This window comes from Stegodyphus dumicola, chromosome 8, assembly GCF_044657685.1.
Source record: "Stegodyphus dumicola isolate Sdum_Otavi_A_Nest chromosome 8, ASM4465768v1".
Lineage (NCBI taxonomy): Eukaryota > Metazoa > Arthropoda > Arachnida > Araneae > Eresidae > Stegodyphus > Stegodyphus dumicola.
Genome location: NC_140775.1, coordinates 88,614,680 through 88,641,775, shown reverse-complemented (window position 1 = coordinate 88,641,775; position 27,096 = coordinate 88,614,680). Strand labels below are relative to the sequence as shown.

Here is a 27,096-nt window from a genome sequence, read left to right as displayed (position 1 = left end):
TATTTTTCCTTACAAAGCCGCCCATGAATATATACTTTCCTTTAGGCTGATAGCCTTTGCATGCTTTGCCATATTCTATCAATCAAATGATGCAAATATGCAAAAAATTTTACTTTTTAAAGTTAATGCAGGAAATAAAATTCAGTGCATTTGTAAACTACATTAGTTCTCTTATAGCTTGCCATTTAATTGCCCAATGATTTACTAGTCCAAAGTAATGCAGAATTTAAATATCGTTCAAGTAAAAGAAATTTATGAAGGTCTGATGTTTTAGACGTATATATGAAGATTAATTTTTTTAAATATTATTTTAAGTTAACCAAATTAATTTCAAATTTAAGTAAATATTCATGTCTTTCAGTAGCATTATTTTTGGAAATCTTAAATTAAATATCTGAATGCAATATTTCTTGTTAATAAAAGATAAGCAATGTTATGAAAGACTAGTGAAGTCGATTTGCAAGTTCTAATTACGAAAGGCCATTTTTAAAAATAATTAATTTAAAGAAAAGTTTTTAACGTAAAACTTCCAAACTCACACATGTGGAATCATGTGGAATTGATCATGTATAATTCATGTGTCATAAGTCTTTAAAATGAACTTAATTCTCATCATATTTATTAACACAAATTTTTTTAAAGAAGAAAAAGTCACATTTGTTTTGCTTAGTTGCACACGAAGAAACATGCCTATATATAGAGAGAGAGAGGGAGAAGCAGGAGTTATGTTTACTTGCAGACTTTTTTCTTCCTTTTTACTAATATTATAGTATGAAAATCAAGGGGGAAATTAAGCAATCAATTTAATTTTGAAGGATGTGATTACAGTAAGATAACCAATCAAAAATATCCATGAATGAACTACTGGTAACTATCATATTATTATTTAAAAGAGACCTACATTCCAATAAGAATGCTTAGTAACATTAACATTTCAGTATCTGATAATAATAATTTTCATTCCTACTTCCCTATACCTTGAATTTCACTCTTATTATTGTCCATTGCTACACCCTAGACCTCAAAGCACTTAAAGCATCTGGAACTGCAATTTGTGTCGTCTTCTACAGCATTCAAGTTATCACCGTTCAGTTTGTACTAGCACGACCAATGATCTTTAGAATTACCGTATTGCGTTGCATTTTCCACTCCACCCAGCTTTAGAACCAGATTCTCAAAGTTAGAAAAATATTTGAAGAATTTTCCAATTTTTAATGCATTCAGAAAATGAAGATCCCAAGATTCTAAAATGGATATTCGATATAATGATTGTTTTCGTCATACTAACAAAGGCAAACTTTTGCACACTAAAAGCCCTGTTGAATATTATGTCAGGCTAATAAAAAAATGATCTATGATAGTTAAAGCAAATACCAACTGCCATTCACTGTGCAATTTTGCCATATCAGTTGCATATTCACCTTCTCTAATTATTTATGTATGATCTGAGGCCTAAGGAGTTGCAAGAACAACAATCAGAATGAAAGAAATTCAAATTATAAAGAAGTAGAAATGAGATAACTTATTAGATGTTGCAATTGTGTGTATTCTTATTGAAATATAGGTTTCTTTTAAAGAAATAATATTGTGATAGTAGTAGTTTATCCATGATTACTTTTCATATTACTGTGACTGTGTCCTTTGGAAATTAATTTATTCACCTAATTTTTCCCTCTCAATTTTCGGAAGATAAAATTAGTAAAAATAAGTGGGAATATGGCATCAAGAGCATTAGATATCCCCATTTTCTTGAAGCTGTTCACTATTATTGTTTCATCAATGATAGGCCAGCACCCAAAATCCCCTAGCAAATCGGTTAGTAAGATGAAAACGACCACTATGCGGACGAAAAATTTAGGGTAACAAACATTATTAAAATCATTAAAACATATTCAGAATCCTGTGCTAAAAGAAAGCTAGGGGGAAAATGTTGTCCGAGTCCCAGTGATTCATTTGGACCAATATGTAATATTGTTTTAGAAATTTAAGGTAATAAGTACAATATTTTTCGAATGCTAGAATAGTTCGAGAAATTTATTCAAGTTATAAATTCTGAATATAAGTATACTGTATATTATATTTAATAACTATGGTGGCTTCATTTATGAAAAGATTTGCATATTGGCTGTTTTTGTACAATGAACCTTCTCTAAACTAGCTATACGTGATTCCTGAAGATTTTGATCTTCAATGATAGTGGGCATCCTAGAGAAGTTACGTTTTCTAATTAGTTATTTTATGAGGAATGCTGGGTAAATTTAAAAAGTGGTTGACAGGGGTAGTTTGTCGTAATGAGATGGTTCACTGTAATCCAATATTTTAAAGAATTTAAGCTGTTCTTAATTTCTTAAGATATTATAAAGAAATATGATTAAAAGTGTTATATAAGCACACGTTTAAAACATCTATTAAAATAATTTTTATAAGCTTTTAAGAGCATGGTTATTATTTTAAAATAATGTTTTTTTCTTTATTTAGGAGGCATGGTTTACAAAGAGGGAAAAACCATTCTTTTTTTCCAAGCAGTCGAAACGAATTTTTATGAAATGTTATATTGTGTTATTTTTAATTAATTCTTTTTTCAGATTTTATGTAAAGTTTATGAATTAAGAATTAAAGTATTTTTACTTCTGTATTTTAATTAGCATATTATTTGCTTCATAATATTTCACAATAAAATTATAAATTCAATAAACTTCTTAATTAACATGCTGTAATATATATATATAAGGCATAAAGTTTGTTTTCTGGTGTCACGTGTATATTTCACAATTTTGTATGCAAATCTCGAACTTTATAATAAGTAGGACTACTTTTTTAGTATCACTTTCTAAATGGTAAATATTAAGCTTAAATTTATTACATATCATGTTTGTAAAAAATTATAGGTAAAAATAAAATGCATTAAATTTTAAGATAAAGTGAAGTATTAATTTTTTAAACAAATTTGTTAAAGGCATAATTGTATTAAACATTAAGAATTTTAATGGAAGCAAGGCTTTGAAAATTAAGGTCAGTTGGTGAAGTTTTATACTTATTCAAAAAACATGACATTAGGCTTTTAATGAAAGACTTCTATCTGTTAATTCAAAGGAAATTATTTGAAGGTAAGTTAAAAATTTATGCATTTACCATCTATTATTTCAAGCAATAGCAGACTGTTGACAAACACTAAGTGCAGATAAGAATAAAAAGATTAGTTGGACGTTGTAATGCAAGCTTATGAACAAAATTTTGAATTCCTTGTAGTAACAAAATAAAGTTCATTGCTATGTTGAATTCTTTAATTTACTGAAAATGTCATTTTTTAGAAGGAGAGAATATAATATTTTTGAAACATAAAGAACAGCTGTTCTGAGTTCTTCATAGAAATATTTCACAAAATGTCTTTTACAGTAATAATATGATTATATCAACATGCAACATATTTACTCATATAATTTAAATCTAAAGCAACATGTGTCTATTTTAGCTAAAATTACTAAAAAGAAAGTTCTAGAACATATCTTAATAATTGACACTAAAACATGCAAATAAAGCATTTTTTTCCTCAGCTATTTTACAGGCCAAATATAAATTCCAGATGCCATTTCATTATTTTATATAAAGGATATACATGTAATTTAATGTAAGGAGTAGCATATCAATTTAAACTTAATTATCAAATTAAACTCAAATCGATTATTAATCAAAATGATATATATACATACAGATATTGTTTTACTCAAAATATATTGATTTCAATGTATTTTGTTATAATAAGCATCATTTTAGACAAAAATCTATTACTTTTATAGACATATCCTTTAGTATTTCATCTATGAAAAATATATTCTGCACACATATAATTACTTAATGAGATATGAGAAGGAAATAATCTGAAACCTTTACAGATACAACCATTGGAATTTTACGTAAGAAAAGTATCTTCTAATCACATAATAACTTGCTGAAATAATACAAGCAAATAACCTGTAACGGTTACAGATATATCTGTTGAGATTTTACATGAGAAAAACATGTTCTTTTTACATAATTATTTGCTGTAATATTACACGCAAATAATCTGTAACCATTACAGATATATCGTTTGGGAATCTACATGAGAAAAATATGTTCTACTTACATAACTATATGCTGTGATATTACAAGAAAAAGATCTGTAACCATTACAGGCAAAACTCCTGTAATGGTACAAAGAAAACACCTGTTTCTGTTACTCAAATAACCCATGGCATCCCAGTTTCCATGAGTTTTCTTAGTAAACTTACAGATTTTTTTTTTACAGTGTATGTAAGAAAATTATGAGAAATGCAATTTATGCAAATATTATAAACCTTATAAAAATTCCAGGTTTGTGGACTGCAATACAATAAAAGTAAAGAACTGTTATTCAGACAGTAAATATCCCTGTTCATACAGAAGATTTGAATAGACACATAAGATTTAAGGGATGGATATAGCCTGAGAATAATCTATGGAAGCTGCAGCTTTCAGCATTTTCCGCCACGCACTCTATGAATAACAAAACTGTAACTGGTGCCAAACATGTTAGAAATTGCTATCTCTAAAATGACATTAATATGGAGATCTGAAGGTTAAGCAAGCGAAAAGAAAGAAGTGAGAGAAACAGCTTAATTATGTACGAATGTATAATAGGCATCTATATCTATCTATGTTTTGAACTCCCTCCCCGTTTAATGAAGAACTCTGCTGGGAGACAATTTTAAATCCTGTGCCGAAATTGCTCAAACAATTGATCAGCCATCTATCTGCTCAGCATATGCAGCTTGAGGGCATAAGCACTGATTAACCGCGCTCGACTAGAAACCCTCATCAACGGAACCCACTAGTCTTTTGTTCATACTTTCTCTCCCAAAGCTGATTGAATCCGTTCACACATGCCAGTAATCCATCTGCAATTTTATGCTTTTAAATTATTTTTTTGTTTTATTATTTAAATATAACAGATTCTTTTATTAGTAACTAAATTTACGCGAGTATACTCGTAGTTGGCATATGAAACACTACTTTTGCTCCCTCTGGCAACTACGAGGGAACTAGACAAACAATACTCAGCCTTTCTGCGCATTCGCGCAAAACTCCTCACGCGCCATGGGTTATTTTCCAATAGTCCTACACGCGTCACCGGATGAAGGAAAAATGATATAAATTGTGGAGTTCCACCCTTTTATCTAACAACTAAGTATGGAGGAACCTAGTGAACAGCTAAGCGAATAATTGCTTTAGTAAAAACAGAAATGTAAACTAGAGAACGGTTAATTACCCTTTGTTGCTCAAAATAAGAGTTAACAGATGGCCCCTTTCTCAGGGCGTACAGCAAAGCCTCCGCTTGAACTCAAAATAATAAGAAATAAGGCTTAACTAATGCCTAACTAAAGAGATATAGCCAAAGCTATCAAAATTCTAAGTAGTTGGCCCCTAAATATCGAATTAGCTGGCGAAGCTATAAAGGGCCTGTAATACGGCCGAGCGTAGTAACAGCTTAGAGAGACGTAGCCAAAAGACAAACGCGCCCTAGTCAGAAACCCTGAGGCTCTCTCTTGAAGTCAGTGGACTCCGACTTATATACTACGCTTACTCATTTGCATTAAACGCGATTCTAAAAACACATTTTTATAAGAAATTGTAAGCTAAAATTAGAATGGACAGGAAAGTAGCTTAAAAATAACTGTTAGAAACTTAGGATAAACCTTACAAAATGATCTGATAACTACGTTTTGAGAAACCCTTTCAGTACGGCATTATTTCGTCCCTTCCTGCACACCAAGCACCTAATATTGCATATGGCTGGTTGAACTTCCTGTACCGCCATTAGCGGCTTAACAGGGCTTAGTGAAGCTATTTAATTAAAAAAATATTGAGATCTAAAAGAAGGCTTAAATCAGGCCCACTAAGCAGTAGAACTACCACCTTACTACCTGAAATAACTTAAAATAGAATAAACAATTAAAATATGAACTTAAAGTCTAAGAGCTGGTGAGATTTACCAGCTGCACCAACAAAAGCACATTATTACATACTTTGTAAAATATAACACATGTTACTTGCATGTATAAAAATATGTTACTTACATATACAAAGAAATAAAATAACAGAATATCATAAACATTCCAGTTTTCTTTTAAACAGACAGGGAAATTTTAAACGCGATCAATATATAAATTCATTTCATTTACAGATACATATTTTATTAAATTTGACAATTTCAATTTAGTCATTGTATTTTTACTTAGATCCTTTAAAGTATTAAATTTAGCAATATCTGGAATAAATCTTAGAACAATATTTTTGATAGAAGAGCATTTAAACAACAGGTGCTCAATATCGACATTACTCATGCCGCATGGACAGGCACAATTTTTAATCGAAAACCTATAATAATAAAAGGTAAAGTGTCCATGATTAGTTAAAGCTTGGTTTAGATACTTGTCACTTAGGCATCTTTTCTCACTTACAATTGAGATTAAATTATAAGTGAATCTTCCTTTAGAATCTGGGTCATTCCACTTCGCTTGGCATAGAGTCAAACTTTTTCTTTTCAACAAGGATTTCAAACTGTCAAAGGAGGTCTTTACTTCAAAATCGATAGTTTTATTTTCAGTGGCAGCCTTTGCCAATCTATCTGCTAACTCGTTACCAATGGTACCAATATGACTCTTCGTCTAAAAGATTTTAATATCTCTGAAAGAGCTAAGAAAAATGAGCATGTCTTTTATCTGTTTAATTAGATCGTTATTTGGACAAACACCCGTAATTGAAACAATTGCACTTTCGCAGTCACTATAGATTTCTACAGGATCTATCGCAGAATTAGAAATAAGCCAATGCAAGGCCTCTCGCAGGGCCACTAACTCTGCCTGATAGACAGAGGCATTGTCAGAAAGTCTATATATCCTTTGTAAGCTTAGTTTCTCATCTGAGAACACACAAAAGGCTTCCCCCACATGACCATTTAATTTAGATCCATCTGTAAAAATCGTGTAGCCTGTCATATTGGGGAAGCCTTTATGCCAATTCAACCGTTTCAAAAAAGCTGGATGAATGTCAAATCCTTTTTCAAAGTCAAACTCTTTAGCTGAGAAGATCTCACTGAAGCAATCGACAGTTTTATTACCAGCTTTTAATTCAAAGATAGCATATTATTTTCCCGCTAAAATATCGATCGGGGGATATCCAGCCAAAATCTGAAGAGCTACTGTGGAAACAGTCCTAAAACACTTAGTAATCCTCAATAAAGCGATTCTTTGAATTTGCAAAATTTTGTTACGCATTCGGACCGTTCCAGTCCAATGCGCGTCCTGAATACAAGATTTTTCTCTCAATAGCTCTTCTATATAAACTCTTAAGAACTTACCTTGGTGATTAATTTTACTAAGTCTATTAAGAATATGTGTGCATTCGATCTTTATTTGATCTAGGTGAGGTATAAAAGTGAGCTTTTGATCGATCGTAATGCCCAAATATTTTATATTCTTAGAAACTCTAATTGGTTGTTCATTCAGTTTGCACCTAGGATGTATTGATCTAGTATTAGTTTTGGCAATAACCAAATGAAAGCTCTTCTTTGGATCAAATTTGAGTTTAACATAGAAAGACCACTTCTCCAATTCTTGAGAGGCGAAACTTAAAGCTTTATCAATAGCATGGCGACCACTTCCCGTGGCCAATAAAACAAAATCGTCAGCATAAGCTTGTATACTGACATTTTGTGGTAAGGTTATGTTTAAAGCTATATTAGCAATAACATTCCACAGAAGTGGACCAGATATTGAGCCTTGGGGACAACCCCTTTGGTAATTTCTGCGATGCCACCTACTGTCATCATATAAGGAAACTTTTCATTCATTCAGAAAATCACATAAGAAGATATTTCTTGGACATTTCATATTTTTTAATTCCTTTAATAAAATTGGCCATTAAACTTTGTTGAAAGCGCTCTTTACATCTAAGGATAAAATTGCAGTATGTTTACCATTCCTTCTATTTCGAAGGATGTCAGAATTAAATTATCTATAGCCTGGATAGTACTTTTACCCGGCATAAAACCAAACTGACTTTTATTTAAACGTTTATTTGATAATAAATAATATTATAACCGTTGCGTCATGAGCTTATCCAGCACCTTGTCCCAGGAAGGCAGTAAGCAAATGGGTCGAAAAGAGGAAGGATCTTCTTTATCCTTTCTTTCTTTGTTGAACAAAACCAAATCAGTCTGTTTTCAACATTCAGGAAAAATCCCCCTCTGAAGACATTCATTCAGAAGTTTTTATTACATTCAAAGATTTCTAAAATAATATCCATTGTCAGGCCATCTTTACCAGGAGCTTGTCCTTTATTTAACTTTTTAAGAGTAAATTCTACGTCATCCAAAGTAAAATCATAATCATTTACGGTCTCTGGAGGTATCCTACAATCTGATCTACATATATTGATAATGACATGCTAAATCACCATAAGTAGTATCACAAGGAAAGTGATATTGTAGGAGGACCTGATCCTCCTAATAATAAATATTGCATGCATTTACTGCAATACTTGTACTTGGCACTTAGGTAAAATGAACAATAACGAATTAACTCATAGCTGGCTAGAAGACCCAGTTTGCCAACTACGTGGATTTTCGTAGATGACAGTGAATGTGTTAAACATATAAAGTAGTAAAATAATAGTGTAAGAACGGAAAACATTTACAACACATACAGATGGAAAGAAGACGTGATATTATTTTCTCTAGAAATTTTATTCTTGATTGTTAAGTCTTGAAATAGGAAGATGAATATCAATCATATCTTTAGGTGCATGACTAATAGATAGCATGGGCATAAAGAAAATCAAAGTCTCCACTTGGACTCCACTTTACATGCCAGTAAGTGGCATGAAAAAATTCAGGAAAAAATTACAATAATGATGAAGAAATCGGTCTCTTCTTTACATTTAATTACCTAAAAAATACAAGAGGAATTCCTTGTTCATCAAATTGTCCAACACTTTGAATTCGAAAACTTTTTCTGAAATGTTCTTTTTCTCTGGAATCGTGTTCACTTATGGTGTTCGTTGCTATGATCAAAGGGTTTATCATCGAATTTTAAACTACCTTCTGATATGCTATAAAGTTCAAACTTCGTACACATAGTATTTATAGATGACAATTCAGTTTAGTGAAGCGATCATTTCAAATTTCGGTTCAGAATTTTTCAATTAATATATTTGATATTAAAATGGTCTTTCGTACATATTTGCATTTCATGAACAAATTAAAAATCTCGGAATTTTTATTGTGAACACCAGGAGAGGAAAAGAATCTTTTAAATGAAATATGTACGAAATTATTAATACACGTTCTGAGATTTTGGTGAATTTTTGAAAATAGTTTTTTTTGGTTGTGGATCATTTGGCATAAACAATTGTTAGAAGTAAAGCAGTGACTATTCGTTATTGAAAAAGAATTTTTCAATTGAATAATTTAATTAATAACATGTCATTGAGACTAAAAAGATGGAAATGAAAAAAAGGTTTTATGAAATAAACTTTAAATTAAAACACATACGTATACAATTGTTACTGAACACATACAATTGTTACTGAACACATACAATTGTTACTGAACTAAAAGCAGAAAAATAATTTATCATATACGTTAATGGGAGCAAGAGATTTAATAATTCCCCTTGTAAATTTCATCTACAGTTTTATATTACGATAATAAAAATAAGGGTGCCTAAATAATGGAACATAATAATTGAACTGTTTCTTCAAACGTATAATAGAATAAACTTTGTACAGTTATTAAAGGCGTTCCACATATTGAATTATTCGTGACAAAAACTGTGGATGAATTTTGTAAAAAGAATTATACTTAATATCTTGCTCCCGTTGTGCTATACGACAAATTATTTTTGTGCTTTTAGTTATTTAATTATTTTGAGAGTTTTAAAGAAAAGCGTATTTCATAAAAATATTTTTTGTGAAAGCATAATGTTGTATATATCATACCAACTAATCAACTAACATGATTTTATTTATTTATTTTTTAAATTCCGAGTTTTGTAACATTGCTTTAGCAAAGTGTATGCTTTATAGGCGAAGAATTTGTTTGCTGGTTCATTATGTTTACTGTATGATCAGGGTTATTGGAAAAGAATTATATGTTTTATTAATTTATAAAAAATGAACAATTTACGATATTGCAATGAAACTTGAAGCAGAATACTCATACAAATATGAAATCTAAGACGTAAGTCATGGCTATGTGTATGACACATAAAACGCATACAGTATGGTAGATTTTTCAACATCTAGAAAAGCTTTTGCATTTCAACACCCAATAAAACGGAAACATTTACCGTGACCTACTGCAAATTTCAGTCAAACTTCAGGTCACCATTTTCAAGCAGAACATTTGTCTATAATTGGCAAAAAGAATTTACAAGAAAAAGAACGAAATGAATGTGGCACAAAAAGTAACAATTTCCATGAAAAGCATTTTACATAACTCTAAACATAAGTAGTCGAAATAATCGTAACAGTAACGCAGTGTATGCAAAGGAACACTTTAACACTTTTAGCCAACAAGTTGAGCATGGTCGTGGTGGCATCTAATAAAATCCAAGAAAATCTACAACGGAGGCGAGTACTAAACTCAGATTCGGAAATCTATGGCTTGGAAAATTTTCCGATTGCGGTAAAATTCATTCTAGTACCAAAATGAGCCTGACAAAATTAAATAAGCATTCTACTCTGAAGATGCGGCCATTCAGTAAATTGAATCTCTTAATACGGTTTGATCGTCTTCTACAGCGAAATTTTGCGTAAAAACTTAGTATATTCAAGTATACATATATGTAAACAGAAGAGAAACACGCCAAGTGAAACATAAAATTAGTAACACAACAACTTTGAGCTTAACAAATCTACGCCAAACTCAAGGCTATTGAGTTACTAATTTTTTATACATATATATATATATATATATATATACATCGCCTTATCTTACATTAGGTTTTCCATATAAATTATTGAAACTTCATATTTTTACTGCCTACTTACATGTAAATATTATTTTGTGTAAATGTTACTTCCTACTTACATGTAAATATTACTTTGTGTAAATGTTACTTCCTACTTACATGTGAATGTTAACCTTTATACTTGTATACTTTAACAAACTAAAGCTTTATGATTATTGTATATATCTTTTTTTATCACTCATTGAATAAATTCCTTTCAGGGTGTTTTTATCGTATTTCTCTTGGGATTTGGCTCAAAACATTTTCGATACGCTGTTTTTGATAAATATGTAAAATATTTACACATGCTTTTTCATGTAAGTATTTGAAGCTCTATTTTATTAAGTTACTTAGTTGTATTCAAAAGATTTCATTTTCTTCTTATACTATATTCAAACTAAAAAAATAAGCAAAAACCGTTAGAAGAAAAGGTACGAATGTAAAAAGGGGAATGAAAACATACAGCTTATATATGCGATAGAGGTTGCATCGCCGAATGCAAATAGACAGCCCAAAATTAACATAAAATGCAATTCTGCAGGCACACCGCAATGCCTTAAAAAGGAACATGCCGGATCTATGCGTCAGTTCGCAAGTTGCGTGTAATCCGAGATAGACAAAGCGGAAAGCATGAGCTGAAAGCACAATTTGCCCTATGAAATGCGTTGGAGGGCTGTCGGGATGTTACAAGCTGGTGTACGACACAGAATGTGCATTAATAGGTTGTATAATCATTACTAAAGAGTTTAAAACCCCTGTAGAAGACGTGGGTCTAGATGCTGGAGGATTAACACAACGGCAGCAATCGCTTCCTGTTGCTATGTGCAAAACGCCTCAGATCATTAATGATAGCAAGAGTCACATATCTCTGCTGCTGCAGAACGTCCCATATCCCGCCAAATAGCGTCATGTCGACTGCATGAATGTTGACTGTGTGTCTGATGACCTGTGGTTTGTGTTCCTTACCCAATCGCATGTCAGAGCGCGGTTGAATCTGGCCCGTGAACATCGGAGTTGGACTTCAGAGCAGTGGGACCAAGTGCTCTTTACGGATGAGTCTCGATTTAATATCCTGAAGGATTCCCGAAGAGCAATGACATGGTGAGAGCTAGAGACAAACTATTGGCCAAACAGCTGTAGGCCAGACATGCCAAACAGCGTCGAAAGAGATCATTACAGAGGAGGAGGCTTAGTTGTATGCGCTGGGATACCAATGAACGGACGCACAGACTTCTGCGTGATTCCTGGCGGTTCCAACACAGCCGTCCGATATCGCGACAAAATTCTAAATTCTCTTGTGCGTCGTTTTATCGCTGTAATGGGTATCGACGCGGTATTTATGAATGATAAAAACCTGCTCGCATAGAGCTCGAGTAGTACGGATTTATCTGGAAAGTAAAACCATTCCACATCTGCCGTGGTCTGCTAGATCACCTGACCGTACAGCATGTGTGATACATTTTGGGACGACGGACAACAGGTCGCAGTGTGCGGCTAGACACCCTCCACGAGATCCGACTTGCTTTACTACAGGAAGGGTGAAACTGCCATAACAAACGATCAACGACACTATTGCCAGTTTGCCTCGCCTTTGTCAAGCATGCATTTCCGCTATAGGGTATCTTACCCGTTATTAGCGTGATGTTTTCATTGCACATTCTTCCGATCCATTTGGTCTTTCGCGATACGATGGTCGTAATATATGTGTTTTTGTATGTCTTTGCTTTATTGTTTGCTATGTAGTCTAGTAATACTACAGCCTTTTGAAGGATGAATTTCACGCATATCCGTTAAATAGGTTTTTGTTTTTGTGTTGCTTTTGTAGCTTATATTTTGAACAGTAGTGTATTAAAATAAAACGTTGTAGCGTAAATGTGTGCAGGGTACTGTGTGACTACTTTTTTTAAATATTGTTTCTTGAGGTATAACATAAGCATACAGGATACCATTTAGCATTTGTAATAATGATTCTTCCTGGTAATGGTCTGCGACTTTTCTCAAGATAAAACTTAAAGGTTTAAATTTTTAAAAGTATTACTTATGCCACATATGATAGTAAATACTTATCTTAGTTACTAACTAACAATTGTTGTAGAACTCATTCTACAAAATTTGCCGGTTGTCTGCTCTTTTAAAACGCATACAGCTACCTCATATTTTAACACCGTAGATGATCATTATGATATCAATAAAATTTTGTAGATCTGGTAATACAATTTCGTTGTTTATGAAATAATGCATTTATATTAAATTTTAATGCAAATGCAGAGTAAAAACCTGTACTCGGCTCAGTGGAGCTACGGGGTGCAGTCCTTCTCTAAACATTTAATTCAAGACGATCTATTCCCAAACACTATTATCCAGTTTTTGATTTTTAATACGTTAAAGTCTTTCTCAAGGTTACTCTTACACGTTTGAGTTTGGGTCTTCTTTTAACTCGGGTATTTAGTGGTGAAGACAGTTTCTTTAAGTTCAGGTTATCGAAATCAACATGTGATAATAATCGCGTTATGAGTAAGGCTATTGTGTATGAAGAAGAGTTTCCATCGTAAAATTTCTTCCCTTTTTTCCACAGTTGCTGTCTATTACTCTGTTTTAGTTTGTGTTTCCTACAAAACTTTTGGTTAATTTAATTTATTGAATTCCGATATTGATTAGTGCCATTTTGATAAGTGAAACTTTTAAGATTCTGACATTAAATTATCAGAGCCTGATTCTGAAATTTATGGTGTTAGGTACCATCTATTTATAACTAATGAAAGTATGCAAATGATGGCATTGAACTAGACAGCTGTTCCCGTTGTCGTAAGAAATCGTTTTTGCTGAATCTTATTGAAATCTTTGAGTCTTTACATTATGTCAGGTTTCGTGCTGTAGAGATTATTAAGCATTTTACCTCGGAGGACGTGAAAACTTTGCAATGCCCTCGTCGGGATCCGAACTCCTAGCCTACCGATTTCCAACCACTCGTACTTTCCAATTACATCACGAAGGCACACGGTAGGGAGGAAAAAATACCTTACACTCTGAGGTACGGTGCATGAGGGTATATCGGTAAGATTTCAGAGTTCGAATCGTGGCGAGTAATACCGGGTGATCAAAAAGTCAGTATAAATTTGAAAACTTAATAAATCACGGAATAATGTAGATAGAAAGGTAAAAATTGACACACATACTTAGAATGACATGGGGTTGTATTAGAAAAGCAATAATTAGAAAAGCAATAATCCGATCAAAAAAGCAATAATTAGCATAACAAATGAAGACAAAGCAAAGATGATGTTCTTTACAGGAAATGCACAATATGCTCACCATCATTCCTCAACAATAGCTGTAGTCGAGGAATAATGTTGTGAACAGCACTGTAAAGCATGTCCGGAGTTATGGTGAGGCATTGGCGTCGGATGCTGTCTTTCAGCATCCCTAGAGATGTCGGTCGATCACGATACACTTGCGACTTCAGGTAACCCCAAAGCCAATAATCGCACGGACTGAGGTCTGGGGACCTGGGAGGCCAAGCATGACGAAAGTGGCGGCTGAGCACACGATCATCACCAAATGACGCGCGCAAGAGATCTTTCACGCGTCTAGCAATATGGGGTGGAGCGCCATCCTGCATAAAAATCGTACGTTCCAGCAGGTGTTTATCAGCCAGGCTGGGGACGATGCGATTCTGTAACATATCGACGTACCTGATAACAGTATTTTTTTTTTTTTTGGTTCTAATAAAACCCCATTAACTTTTCAAATTTATACTGACTTTTTGATCACCCGGTATATCCAGGAGAATTGAACATTTTCTATGTTTCTTGTTTTAACAAGCTTAATGACACATCTATTTATCATTAACAAGATTAGGCAAGCCTACTCTCGATGCGCTAGCAACATAAGATCTTTATTTTCCATACAACATTGCTAAAGCCAGTTTTAAAAATGTTATCATTTCAAGTATCCTAACATATCTTTCACCTTTCAAATTTTGGTTAAATTCTGCTGGATTGCTTCAGCAGTTTTCTTTAAATAAGAATTGTGATTAAATTTCGTATGTTATAGAAATGATGTAATCAAAGCAATGCTGTTGATAATCAAAAATTGATCTAACAAAATCTAACAGCAATTGATATAACAAAATCTCATTTAATTTGGGAGAAATGGCACGTTATATCTAAATTGTTGAGTCTTTGATATGTATACTAATAAAATGTAAACTATATCAGATCTTATAATGTCCGGAATACTCTGAAAGAAGCTCAAAATTATTTTTATGTCATATTATATTTCCTAAAAAATAATACTTTATTGAATTTTGCTTGTTTTAAAATCTTTTTTTAAGGATGGTGTTATAAGTGCAAAATGTTGAGGATGTTTTAACCAATAGGTATATATTGTCTAACTTAACAACCAGTAGATGACTTAACGAGGTGTTATATAAACTACTCAGCTTTCTAGAAAATGACATTACTTTCATTAACAAACGCTGGATCTATAAAGGTAGCCGAAGGCTCTACTTTCTGAAATACTGAATACAGACTTATACATTTATAGCTTTTTCACAGTAACGTGCATAAGATTAGTAAAATAGTTTCAGAATTGTCATGGAAGGATTCTGTAAATGTAAAATAAATACTTTTATTTGGCCTTCGTAATGTAAAACACATTATTTTTTATTACACCTAAAAATTAAGCTTTAGTACTGAGATGTTGCATATCTTAGTACACAAAATTTGTAAAGAAATACGGTAGTAAATTTGTTTAAATTTTAGTGTTTACTACCAGCAGAAATTTAAGACTTTTTTAATAAAATTTTGAAAGGAATTACTCTTTTTGGTGTTACTTTAAAAGTAATCCGATTTATTGATTAATGGTTCGGTGTTGTAAAAACAGCACTTTTGTTGTTTTTCTCTGAAAGGCTTTATCACTTTTCAGAGTATAATTTAATGAAAACCTCATGAAAGCGGGAGAAGCTTTAGCCTTCCTCATGCATGAATTAAAAATGAGGGGAGAAGGCATAGGAAATGAAAATCCTCGGAATTATCTATTGCATGAAATCTCATGAGAGTAAAGAGACAGGAAAAAAATAATAATAAGGCACGGGTCATATTCTTGCCTGAAACGTTCACAACATCCTGATAATGATGAAAGTGGATATTTTTTTCTAGTATTGTTCAGTATATTCTGGCTCTGTAAAATGCTGGTAGCGTAGAAGATTTTATTCGCCTTCATTCGATATAGTTTAAATATGTGATAGTTCCCTTAGGAAATCTCTGAAACCACCTCAGGTTAGGTAGGTAACCCTAAAAAATTTTTTTAAATGTTTTGCAAATATGCAAACCTGCATTACTCTTTAAATAAGATTTTTTTCTTTCTATTTGATAGCAATTTACTATATTAAGCTTAATAGCATTATTTAATATTTAGCACGTACACATAGTATTCATTTATTTATTTGGATTTTGTTAAAATGTAATTTTAAATATTTTCCACAGTTATACGAAATTTAGGTAGCATTTGCATATATTACTTCTCTTCTGAAACACTGACTTATAATTTTACTGCTGAAAATGTGAATATCAGTTGAAAATTTTAAATCCCATAGTAACCGTAAAATTATTAATAATTAAATTATGAAAGAAAAGTGTAATAATTATTTGTCATTGCTAATAACTGTAATAATGTGTATTCAATTTTTTTAAATTAAGTGTGTGAATTTTCAGAACATTTTTTTGCTGTGTTATTGTTTTTAAACTTTCATATGTAACTGTAACTTTAACTAAAGAGTTTTTGTTGACTATGTGGTTGTTCGTTCCCCATGTGTTGGTGTTGGGTGTACTGAAGGTGGACGTCTGTAGTTTTTTTTCTGTATAAGTTTTTAGTGCTGTTCATGATTATGAATAAAAGTTTCCAATCAGTTTAATTTGCAATGAGTCGAACTAATATCTGGTGACCCGTGTTTTATTAGGAATGCTAATGTTTTAGTTTGACTTAAAATTGCAAACATGCCATTGGACAGTGAATCTGCATCTACTTCAAAGCTTGAAGCTAGTAAAGTGATTGTTAAGATACCGCCATTTTGGGTAGAGAAACCTGAAATGTGGTTTTTCACCGTAGAGGCACAGTTTAAAATCAGTGGAATTACTTCCGAAGACACAAAATTTGATTACCTGGTTGCACAACTTGAACCCAAATTTATAGAAAACATTTGGGACATCATTCGAGACGACACGCCAAACAAATATTCAGCCGCTAAAGAAAGACTTCTGAGCACTTTTAAAGAAAGTGAAAACAAACGCATCAAGCGATTGCTAACTGGACTAGAATTGGGAGACCTAAAGCCCAGCCAACTACTCCGAAAAATGCGTGCCCTTGGAGATGCTGATGATGTGTCTGATATAGTTCTGAGGACTTTATGAATGGAGAAACTGCCAGACCAAGTAAAAAACATTTTAATTGTTAGTGATGAAGGTACTGATAAGTTGGCCACTATGGCCGACAAAATTCTTGAGATGAATCCCCGGATAGAGGTTGCGAGTGTGGTCCAAGAAGCTGGCCCATATGATATGTTGCTAAAAAAAATTCTTCACTTGAGCAACAAATTGCGACTCTGAGTGTTCAACACACGAGAGACAGACGACGAAGTCGAAGCCATCAAAGAAATAGGAGTCGCAGCAGATCCCGCAAGCGTTTTGACCCAGATGGAAAATACTGTTTTTTCCATTTCAAATTTGGAAAAAAATACTACCCTGATAAATGCAAACCTCCCTGCAGTTGGAAGCAGCCGGAAAACTGCAACTAGCAGTAGAATCAGCGGCAAGCCCTGCTTCTATTGGAAACATTAAGGTATCCGACCTCGTACAAAAGACGATTTTCGGACAAAATTTCGATTTTTACTTTATTACATTATCTTAAAGAATATATCTTTAGCTATCAAATACAAGTCTTTGCTTGTTGATATGTTAATTAGAACTGAAGTTATAAGCATTTTTCTGTAACGGAATAAACCGGAAGTTTCAATATTCTGGACCGGAAGTGAGCGTTTAAATAGACATACCTATTTAGAAACTTTATTTATCATCAAGATTTTGTAAATTATAAACCATCGTACTAAGTTTAGATATTTTGTAATAAAATTTAAGAAACTGGCGGTAGTTTTTCCCCTTAATTTCGTATTTAGTTTGGCGCAGAGGGTATTCGACGTTGAATGGATGTGTTACTGCTTTGTCGATTAGCGTTGACAGTCTTGATTTGAAGGTATGTCACATTTTGCATCATTTGCAACAAACTAAACAAAATGGAATGCAATCTTCAGCACGACATATAGTAGTTCATAATATATGTAGCGTAACATAATTATTCTGCAAATTATAAAGAAGCAGCTTCGTGTATGGAAGCAGTTGGTGTTTATTCGCTTTATGAATGATCTATTAAATTACGAAAGCTGAAGTACACGGACTATTATGAGGATGGAGATTCTAAGGGGGTTTTAATTGTGAAAAATATATATGGTAAAAATTCGGTCAAGAAACTGGAATGCATTGGACATATACAGAAAAGGGTTAGTAGTGGACTACGAAAAATAAAAAAACTCCACTCCTGGATTGAAAGGGAAAGGTAAACTGATTGGTTCTTTTATTGATAAACTACAGAATTAGGGATTGCAATTAGAAATAATGATGGAAACTTAATTGAGATGCAGCAGGCTGTACTAGCTGCTTGTTCCTTTGTAGCTCTTCTTCAAAGCCAATGCCCTCCTCAGTCAACGAGTTGGTACAACTATCAATGTGCGATTGCAGAAAAGAAAAAATCAGCCAAAAACCTCTGGTATGTCAACATATATTTTGAATTTAATTCCTTTAATTCCCTTTTGAATTTAATTAAACCTACATATATGGAGTTGACTACATAAACAAGAGTTATTAAAAAAGTTCATACATGGCAAAACACAAAATATCAAAGAACGTTTTAATGGCATTTTATTGCAAATTGTTCCTCGCGAACATTAACGTTTGGAGAAAATGTGAGTGTTGTTATTTAATCTTATTTAATGATGGATTTATAGGTTTGCTTGAAGCATTTTCAATGTTAGCTGTGTGTTCTGAATTTTACATTGAGCAGGGAATTCTGAAACTTGATAAAGTGCAAAAACATGACTCTTGGCGCCATTCCGCAAGTTTTACAAAAACCCAAAGAAAAAAATTACGCTTTGTTCGAAAAAAAAAGCGCAATGTGTGCGAAAAAACAAACAAGGTGTCAATTACAAAGAAGGGGATTTTAATTATCAGGGATGCTTTTTTCACTAAGAAATTGTTTTATGAAAACTTTAAACTTGTTTTCTGAAAAATGTTTTTTTCAGTAAATATTGCCAATGGTAACAGCCATAACTCACAATTTTATGAATAAAACTAAATGATACTTTCTATGCATGTTTCATATAATCTGATGCATGCTCTGAAGCAGAAGATTTTAGAAATATTAATTAGAAGTTGAACTGTTACTTTTTATTCTTAGATTTTGGATGCAATAATAGGAAAATATGCAGTTAATACTATATATTTTGACATATCTCAAGAACACATGAATATTTCTTTATTATTTTGCTTCATTGCATACAAAACAAGTGTAAACATAAATACAAACTAAAAAAACTGTATATTTATGTATACATTGTTCACCGTGGTTGTTGCCGTAATGGCAAAATTTAAGCAAAAATTATCCGTTTTTTCATTATTTTTCAAAATTAAAATTACTTAGCATTATCTTTTAAGCAATTTTCACTCATTAATATGCTTATCTTGAAATTAATACGTTTATAGTTAAAATAAAAACCATTTCTTAAAAAATGGTACACGAACGAGGTCGGATACCTTAATTGCCTCAAATTTCGCCTTTTTATCAAAGACAGAAAAACAGGAATCAAATTTCTTATTGACAGCGGAGCAGATATCAGCTTGATTCCAGCTGATACGAAATCTAAAAGTACCTGCACTTCATACAAGCTATACGCAGCTAACGGAACTGAAATCCCAACGTTTGGAAGTAAGGTATTGACCGTGAACCTCGGACTACGTCGTCCATTCCAATGGCCATTCGTTGTAGCAAAAGTAAACAGAGGCATTTTAGGTGCCGATTTTCTGAATCAGTTTCACTTATTGCTTGACATTCGCCAGAGGAAATTAATTGATGGTGTGACAAATATGTTTGTACATAGTGATGTAATATCAGTAACTGAAAATACTGCGATTAGCGGTCGATGCAATTCGCACCACCGGTGCGATTAGCCGCTTAAGCTGTTCGCACCAACATTAACCACGCATGCGCATTGAGTTGTCAAAGGCGGGTTTCTAACTTTGCGTGGTTTATCATTTTTAAGCGTTGGCGACTTTCCAAAGTTTACAAAGGAAAATGGGTTCCTTTTCTTATAGAAAGAAGGAACACATTTCCTTTTATTAAAGTATATATACAAAAGGGCAGATTTTTATGTTCGCAATGTTTATCCTTTTCCTGAACGGTTTGAATAGTTTAAATGACTGATTTGAAGGGGGGGCCAAATCGTGTTGACATTTTTTGTATTTCTTAGAATACATTTAGCTTTAAAGATGTGTTTTGCTCGATCAAGCTTTTAATTCATTCCTCTTTGAAAAATTTCGTCTGATAAAAGATGCTAAAAATTAGACATCGGATTTCTGTGTAGAAAATTTAGACATGAAATAAATTAAAAGCGATTATATGAACTATTAAATGAATTATTCTGTATGCCTGCATTTTTTTATGGAAATACTTGGCATTTTCAGGACACAAAAAGTGCTTCAAAGAACTTTGAAATATTAGTACAAACAGATTAATCAATAAAATTGAAATAAATAATGGGATGTAATTTAAAAGTTAGAAATAATTTAATGTAAGTTATTTAGATTTAAAAATTTGCACACACATTGATTTATGAGATTTTGTAAGGTTTTATTTCATAAATAACTTTGATTTTGAAATATGGCAGTTGAACCTATTAACCTGTGTGGATACTGAAAAAGTGATGAATATATAAGAATATTATCATTTTCAGTAAGTTTTCTTATTGAATTATAAGTTCTGAGAGTCCTATGCTATAGGAATTTGCATAAAATTCTACCTGGTACCTGGGCTGCTTGTGCGCATGCGCGAACGTAGGTGGTGTGAATAGCCTGTTAGCTATTCGCACCGTCGGTACGATTAGCCACTGTGGCGATTCTGTAAAATTCTCTGAGCTGTTGCGAAAGTACCCTGGTATTACGAAGCCCAATTTATTGAACACCAAAGTGAAACATAAGGTCGAGCACTATATTGCTACAAAAGGACAACCAGTTTACTCTCGTGCTCGGCAGCTTGATGCTAAGAAACTGAATTTGGCAAAGCAAGAGTTTCAGTTCATGTTAGACAATGGTATAATCAGGCCATCTAAATCACAGTGGGCTAGTCCTCTGCATCTGGTTACAAAGAAAGATGGAACTTTAAGACCTTGTGGTGATTATAGACGTCTGAATGAGCAGACTATTCCGGACAGATACCCGATTCCTAGGATTGAGGATTTTCATTTAATCTTAAGTGGGAAAACAATTTTCTCAAAATTAGACCTATTCAAAGCATACTATCAAATACCCATAGCTGAAGAGGATAAACCAAAAACAGCAATTATTACACCATTTGGACTGTACGAGTTTAACGTTATGAGTTTTGGTCTTCGAAATGCCCCCTCAACCTTTCAAAGATTTGTACACGAGGTGTTTCGAGGGCTTGATTTCTGTTTTCCTTATCTTGATGATGTTTTAATCGCCTCGTCATCTGAGGATGAGCATAAAACACATCTGAGCTTAATTTTCGAAAGGCTTGATAAATATGGCCTATGCATAAATGTGTCAAAGTCCGTATTTGGAGTTAAAGAAATTGAATTTTTGGGGTATCTCATTACGCCTTCTGGTTCGCAACCTCTGCCAAACAAAGTTAAAGCTATTCTTGATTATGAACTGCCATCCACTCTTCATGGCTTAAGAACGTTTTTAGGCATGGTAAATTTTTATAGGAGGTACTTGAAAGATGCAGCGCAGACCCAGGCAATGCTACATGAAATGCTTAAGGGAGCAAAGAAAAAATATAAAAGTAAAGTACCTTGGACTAAAGAAAGCATAAAGCAATTTGAGAAGTGCAAAACTGACTTGGCTAATACTGCCCTCTTAAGTTATCTAAAGTCTGAATGTCCATTATCTCTGTGCACTGATGCCTCAGATTGGGCAATTGGTTCAGTTTTGCAACAGTATGAAGATGGTAACTGGAAACCAGTTGCATTTTATTCAAAGAAGCTAAATGGGGCTCAAAGAAAATACAGTACATATGATCGTGAATTGCTTGGAATATATCTCTCTGTGAAGCAATTTAAATACATGCTGGAAGGACGAGATTTTCAAATTTTCACTGATCATAAACCACTGATTTTTGCATTCAAGCAAAAGAATGATAAAGCTTCACCTAGGCAGCTGCGTCAGTTACAGTACATCTCCCAGTTTACTACAAATATACAGCACATTAATGGAAAGGACAATATTGTAGCAGATACTCTCTCCAGAATTGAAGAGATATCTGCAATTAATTATGAAGAAATTGCAACGGCACAACAGAATGACCCTGAGTTGAAAGAATTAATTGCAAGTAACACCTCATTAATTTTCAAGGAATATGTACTACAATCTAAAAATATCCTATGGTGTGATACTTCAGCTAGCAATATTCGCCCATATGTACCTCAAAGTTTTAGCAGGAAACTTTTTGATCATATCCATGGTTTTGCACATCCTGGTGTCAGATCCACTGCAAAACAGATAACTGCCATATTTGTATGGCCCAGGATGAAGAAACAAGCAAGTGATTGGGCTAGAGCTTGTCTGCAGTGCCAGAAAGTTAAAGTAACAAGACACACCAAATCGACTTTTGGTACATATCAAGAACCTGATGCCAGATTTAGCGTCATCCATATTGATTTGATTGGGTCTTTGCCACCATCTAATGGTAAAATTTACTGTCTAACATACATTGATAGATTTTCCTGTTGGATGGAGGTAGTTCCATTACAAGAGATCACTGCAGAACTGGTGAGTAAAGCTTTTTATGACCATTGGGTGAGCAGATTTGGAGTAACACAGTGTACTGTAACTGACCAAGGTCGCCAGTTTACCTCCCAAATGTTTAAAAATCTTGCTGCTATTTGTGGTGCTAAACTTCTGCATACAACGCCCTATCATCCCCAATGTAACGGGAAAATAGAGCGCTTTCACAGGACATTAAGGCTGCAATAAAAGCTCACAATAATGTAAAATGGAGTTAATATGCTACACACTATTTTGTTGGGTTTAAGAGCTGCTATCAGAGATGGTACAAACTATTCTGTTGCTCAAATGGTATATGGTACCAATATCAGGCTTCCTGGTGAATATTTTGAAAAACCCAGTGTCCACGTGGAACCTGACACATTTGTGTACAATCTTCAATAGCAGATGGCCCTAGTAAAGCCAATGAAGTCTGCAGATACATGTCAATCTTATCAAAAAGTTTTTGTACATAGAGATTTAAGGACCTGTACTCATGTGTTCGTAAGAGCTGATCGGGTGAAAAAACCACTAGAGCCTGCCTATGATGGCCCATTTCCTGTAGCAGAAAGACATGATAAGTATTATTCTGTGCATATTAAAGGAAAAGATTTTAACATCTCTATTGATAGGCTGAAACCTGCTTACCTTATGAATGCAGAGAGCATGCCAGAGCTACCGAATCAGCTTCTTGATGATGATGTCAATGGTGGATAATCAAAGGAAATGTATCATAGTAATCTCCCAACAAACACTCGTTGTGCTAGAGAAATAAAACTTCCTGTTAGGTTTCGAACTTAAAACTAAATCACAACTCTTATTTCTTGTTACTGCAAATATTATTATTCATGATCTTTACTTCCCCAATTAGTGCTAATGTCATATATAACAATAATGTATACTGATTTTATAATTTCTAATTTATGTATCTTCTGTAATATACCAGAGTCGTAGTGGTGTAGATATTGAGCAATATATTACTGTTCATGAATATATTCAGATATACTTTAAATATTGTTCTTCCTGTTCTAGAAATTTTTGCTTCAAATTCTATATGCATGTATAGCTGTAAGGGTTGGTATTATTGTGTTTTGGAATACAGTGTGTTTTTGCTTAGGCATAACATCAGTATTACCTCTTTAGAAGCTATCTTACAAATACAATTATTGTTTCAGTTAGAATATTTCAGTGCTATATAGTGTAGTGCACATATATATCTATGTATTGTGAGATATGTCTTTTTCACTAATTTGTTAATGTTAGATTGCAGTATATTGAAAATTAAGAATTTGAGTTGTATGTAAATAAGTAGTATTCTAATCATGTTGGTATTAGGCATGTATGAGTTTTAGAGCAAATATAATTTCTATCCAGCTGCAGTTTAATGCAGTACTAATACCTATTTTTCAGAAAACTAATAATTTTCAAAGAATATTAGTTGCTAAGGTGTATATTCAGGACAGTGTTGCATTGGGTCAGTCAGGAGTGAGTAAAATAAGAAAAGTGCATTTGGTGTTTTAAATACCTGCTATGAAATGTGAAAATTTTAGTAATACTGATCAGATTTTCACTGTTGTTAACTATTTTCATGTCACTGAAAGCATAACACATTGAATTGTTCAGTTAAGCCCAGATATGGAGCATGTATGTATATATTAACTTTGAGATATAATAATGAAATCTATAATGAATGTATAGAATATTGAATGTGGTATCTACAATTATGTGGATTTCCAGCATGGAACAAAAAGATTAGTGATATATTTTGAAGTTCCGGCTACCTTAATTATTATTTGTATTTTAATTTGCTATAACCTTACAATTCAGAACCAGATGCAAGCTTAGAAATTGATTCTTTTATATGTCAAGTGCATTTTGATCATGAGATGTAGTGATCATGTTATTCGATTATTGACCTTACCAATGCAATTTATGTATCGTAACTTAGTTACTGGTGAGGGAGTAATGTTAGAACACTTTGCATTTCACTATCTTGTCAGTAGATGGCTGCACCAGTCCAATACATTGGATTTGAACTTAGCATTTCAGTGGCCTGGTGATAGCTCGGAAATTAGTAAAAAAAATCAATTTAAATTATGAAAGAAAAGTGTAATAATTATTTGTCATTGCTAATAACTGTAATAATGTGTATTAAATTTTTTTTAATTAAGTGTGTGAATTTTCAGAACTTTTTTTTTTTTTTTTTTTGCTGTGGTTTTGTTTTTAAATTTTCATATTTAACTGTAACTTTGACTAAAGAGTTTCTGTTGACCATGTGGTTGTTCGTTCACCATGTGTTGGTGTTGGGTGTGCTGAAGGTGGAAGTCTGTAGTTTTTTTCCTGTATAAGTTTTTAGTGCTGCTCATGATTATGAATAAAAGTTTCCAATCAGTTTAATTTGCAATGAGTCTGCAGCAACCATGCAACGAACTTTTAAATTAAATTTTAACTTTGTTTTTTTCTTGTATAGCAGTGCTGCAACTAAACTCTGTACTTTTCTCTCAAGCGAAGTGAACTGATTTGTTGTAGTTAGTTCTTCCTCGTGCTTGTGCCGTTATCGCTAGCGTGCATATACGCTGCATGATATTTTTTTGTAGAATGTTCTTTTTTTTTCACTATGTAAATTAAAAATAAATGTGATTGATTGAATAAGTAGCTTATTTGTGAATACACAGAACGCAACCTTGCCGTAATTGGTGACCTATGGACGAAAAATAAGTTACGTTAATTGGTCACATGCTTCGCTAAGCCTTGCTGTGGAAAGCCTATCCCACTGTGGCGACTTCGCTTTCTGGATAATTACGATTATTTTGTTTCTGCTTTCCGGAACTATTTCCACATACTAGCGATGCCTCCACCCGATCAGCAGAGCCAAGTAGCGAAAGTTGCACTTCGCATTCCACCTTTCTGGAAAGCTAACGTGCGGTTGTGGATCGCACAATGTGACAATGCCTTCATTTACAGCGGAATTACGAGTGATGAAACGAAATTTTCTGCTCTTATAGCGAATATAGATGCGGAAACTCTGTCGCACGTCTCGGATATCGTACTAAACCCTCCGGACTCGGACAAATATAAAAAACTGTCTGAGAGGCTCATCAGTGAATTTGAAGATTCTGAACACCAGAAAATTAAAAAACTCCTCACTGAACTCCAGTTGGGGGATGAACGGCCTAGTCATCTCCTACGGAAAATGAAAGAGCTTTCTGGGAAACAGCTTAATGATGACTTTTTGCAAAATTTATGGATGCACGAATGCCAGCCCATATCCAAACAGTTCTGTCTGCTTCTTCTGAAACACTTGATCAGCTAGCAATTATAGCTGATAAAGTCGCTGAGGTTGTTCAACCTAGTGCAATCTGTGCTACTTCTGGAGCTGCAACATCCTTGGATCCCAGTGCCATCACAACTGAAACCGTAGCCAGGCAGATCGAAGAACTTACACGCCAAGTTTCTGAACTTTCCCATGATCGGAGGACAACTAGGTTCCGGAGTCGTTCAACCTCTCGCTCCAGAAAAAGTAATACTTCCAGTAATGTGTGTTTCTATCATAACCGTTTTGGTGATAAGGCACGCAAATGTGCTAAGCCTTGCGCGTACCAGCAGCAAAAAAAAAAAAACCTGTAACTCCCGTCATAGCTGGGATGACGGAAGTATCCAAAAAGCCCAGTCGATTATTTCTTCACGACAGGAAGACTGGTCAAAAATTTTTGATCGATTCTGGTAGTAAGATCTCAGTGTTACCTCCTTCTCCTAAAGATAAGAGAAACTGTTGTGAAACATTTGCCCTTTTTGCTGCCAACAATTCTAAAATTCCTGCATATGGATTTGTGCGCAGACAAGTCGACTTGGGTCTCCGGAAGCCCTTCTCATGGACATTTGTGATTGCTGATGTAACTTCTCCTATCATCGGTGCAGATTTTTTGAAACATTTTAATCTTCTTGTTGATTTGAAACGG

General features: G+C 33.4%; 1 protein-coding gene across 5 annotated transcripts in view; it reads left to right on the top strand.

Moving 5' to 3' along the window:
• LOC118196921 (uncharacterized) overlaps positions 1-27,096 on the top strand; it is a 251,923-nt gene that overhangs the window by 204,034 nt on the left and 20,793 nt on the right. For 4 of the 5 annotated variants that reach the window (XM_085822089.1, XM_085822088.1, XM_085822091.1 and 1 more), the window contains one exon: positions 11,252-11,347. The exons of the other annotated variant lie outside the window; for it this stretch is intronic. In XM_085822089.1, coding sequence (XP_085678215.1) covers positions 11,252-11,347 — 96 coding nt within the window. The remainder of the gene's footprint in view (positions 1-11,251; positions 11,348-27,096) is intronic. 5 annotated transcript variants of the gene reach the window in all.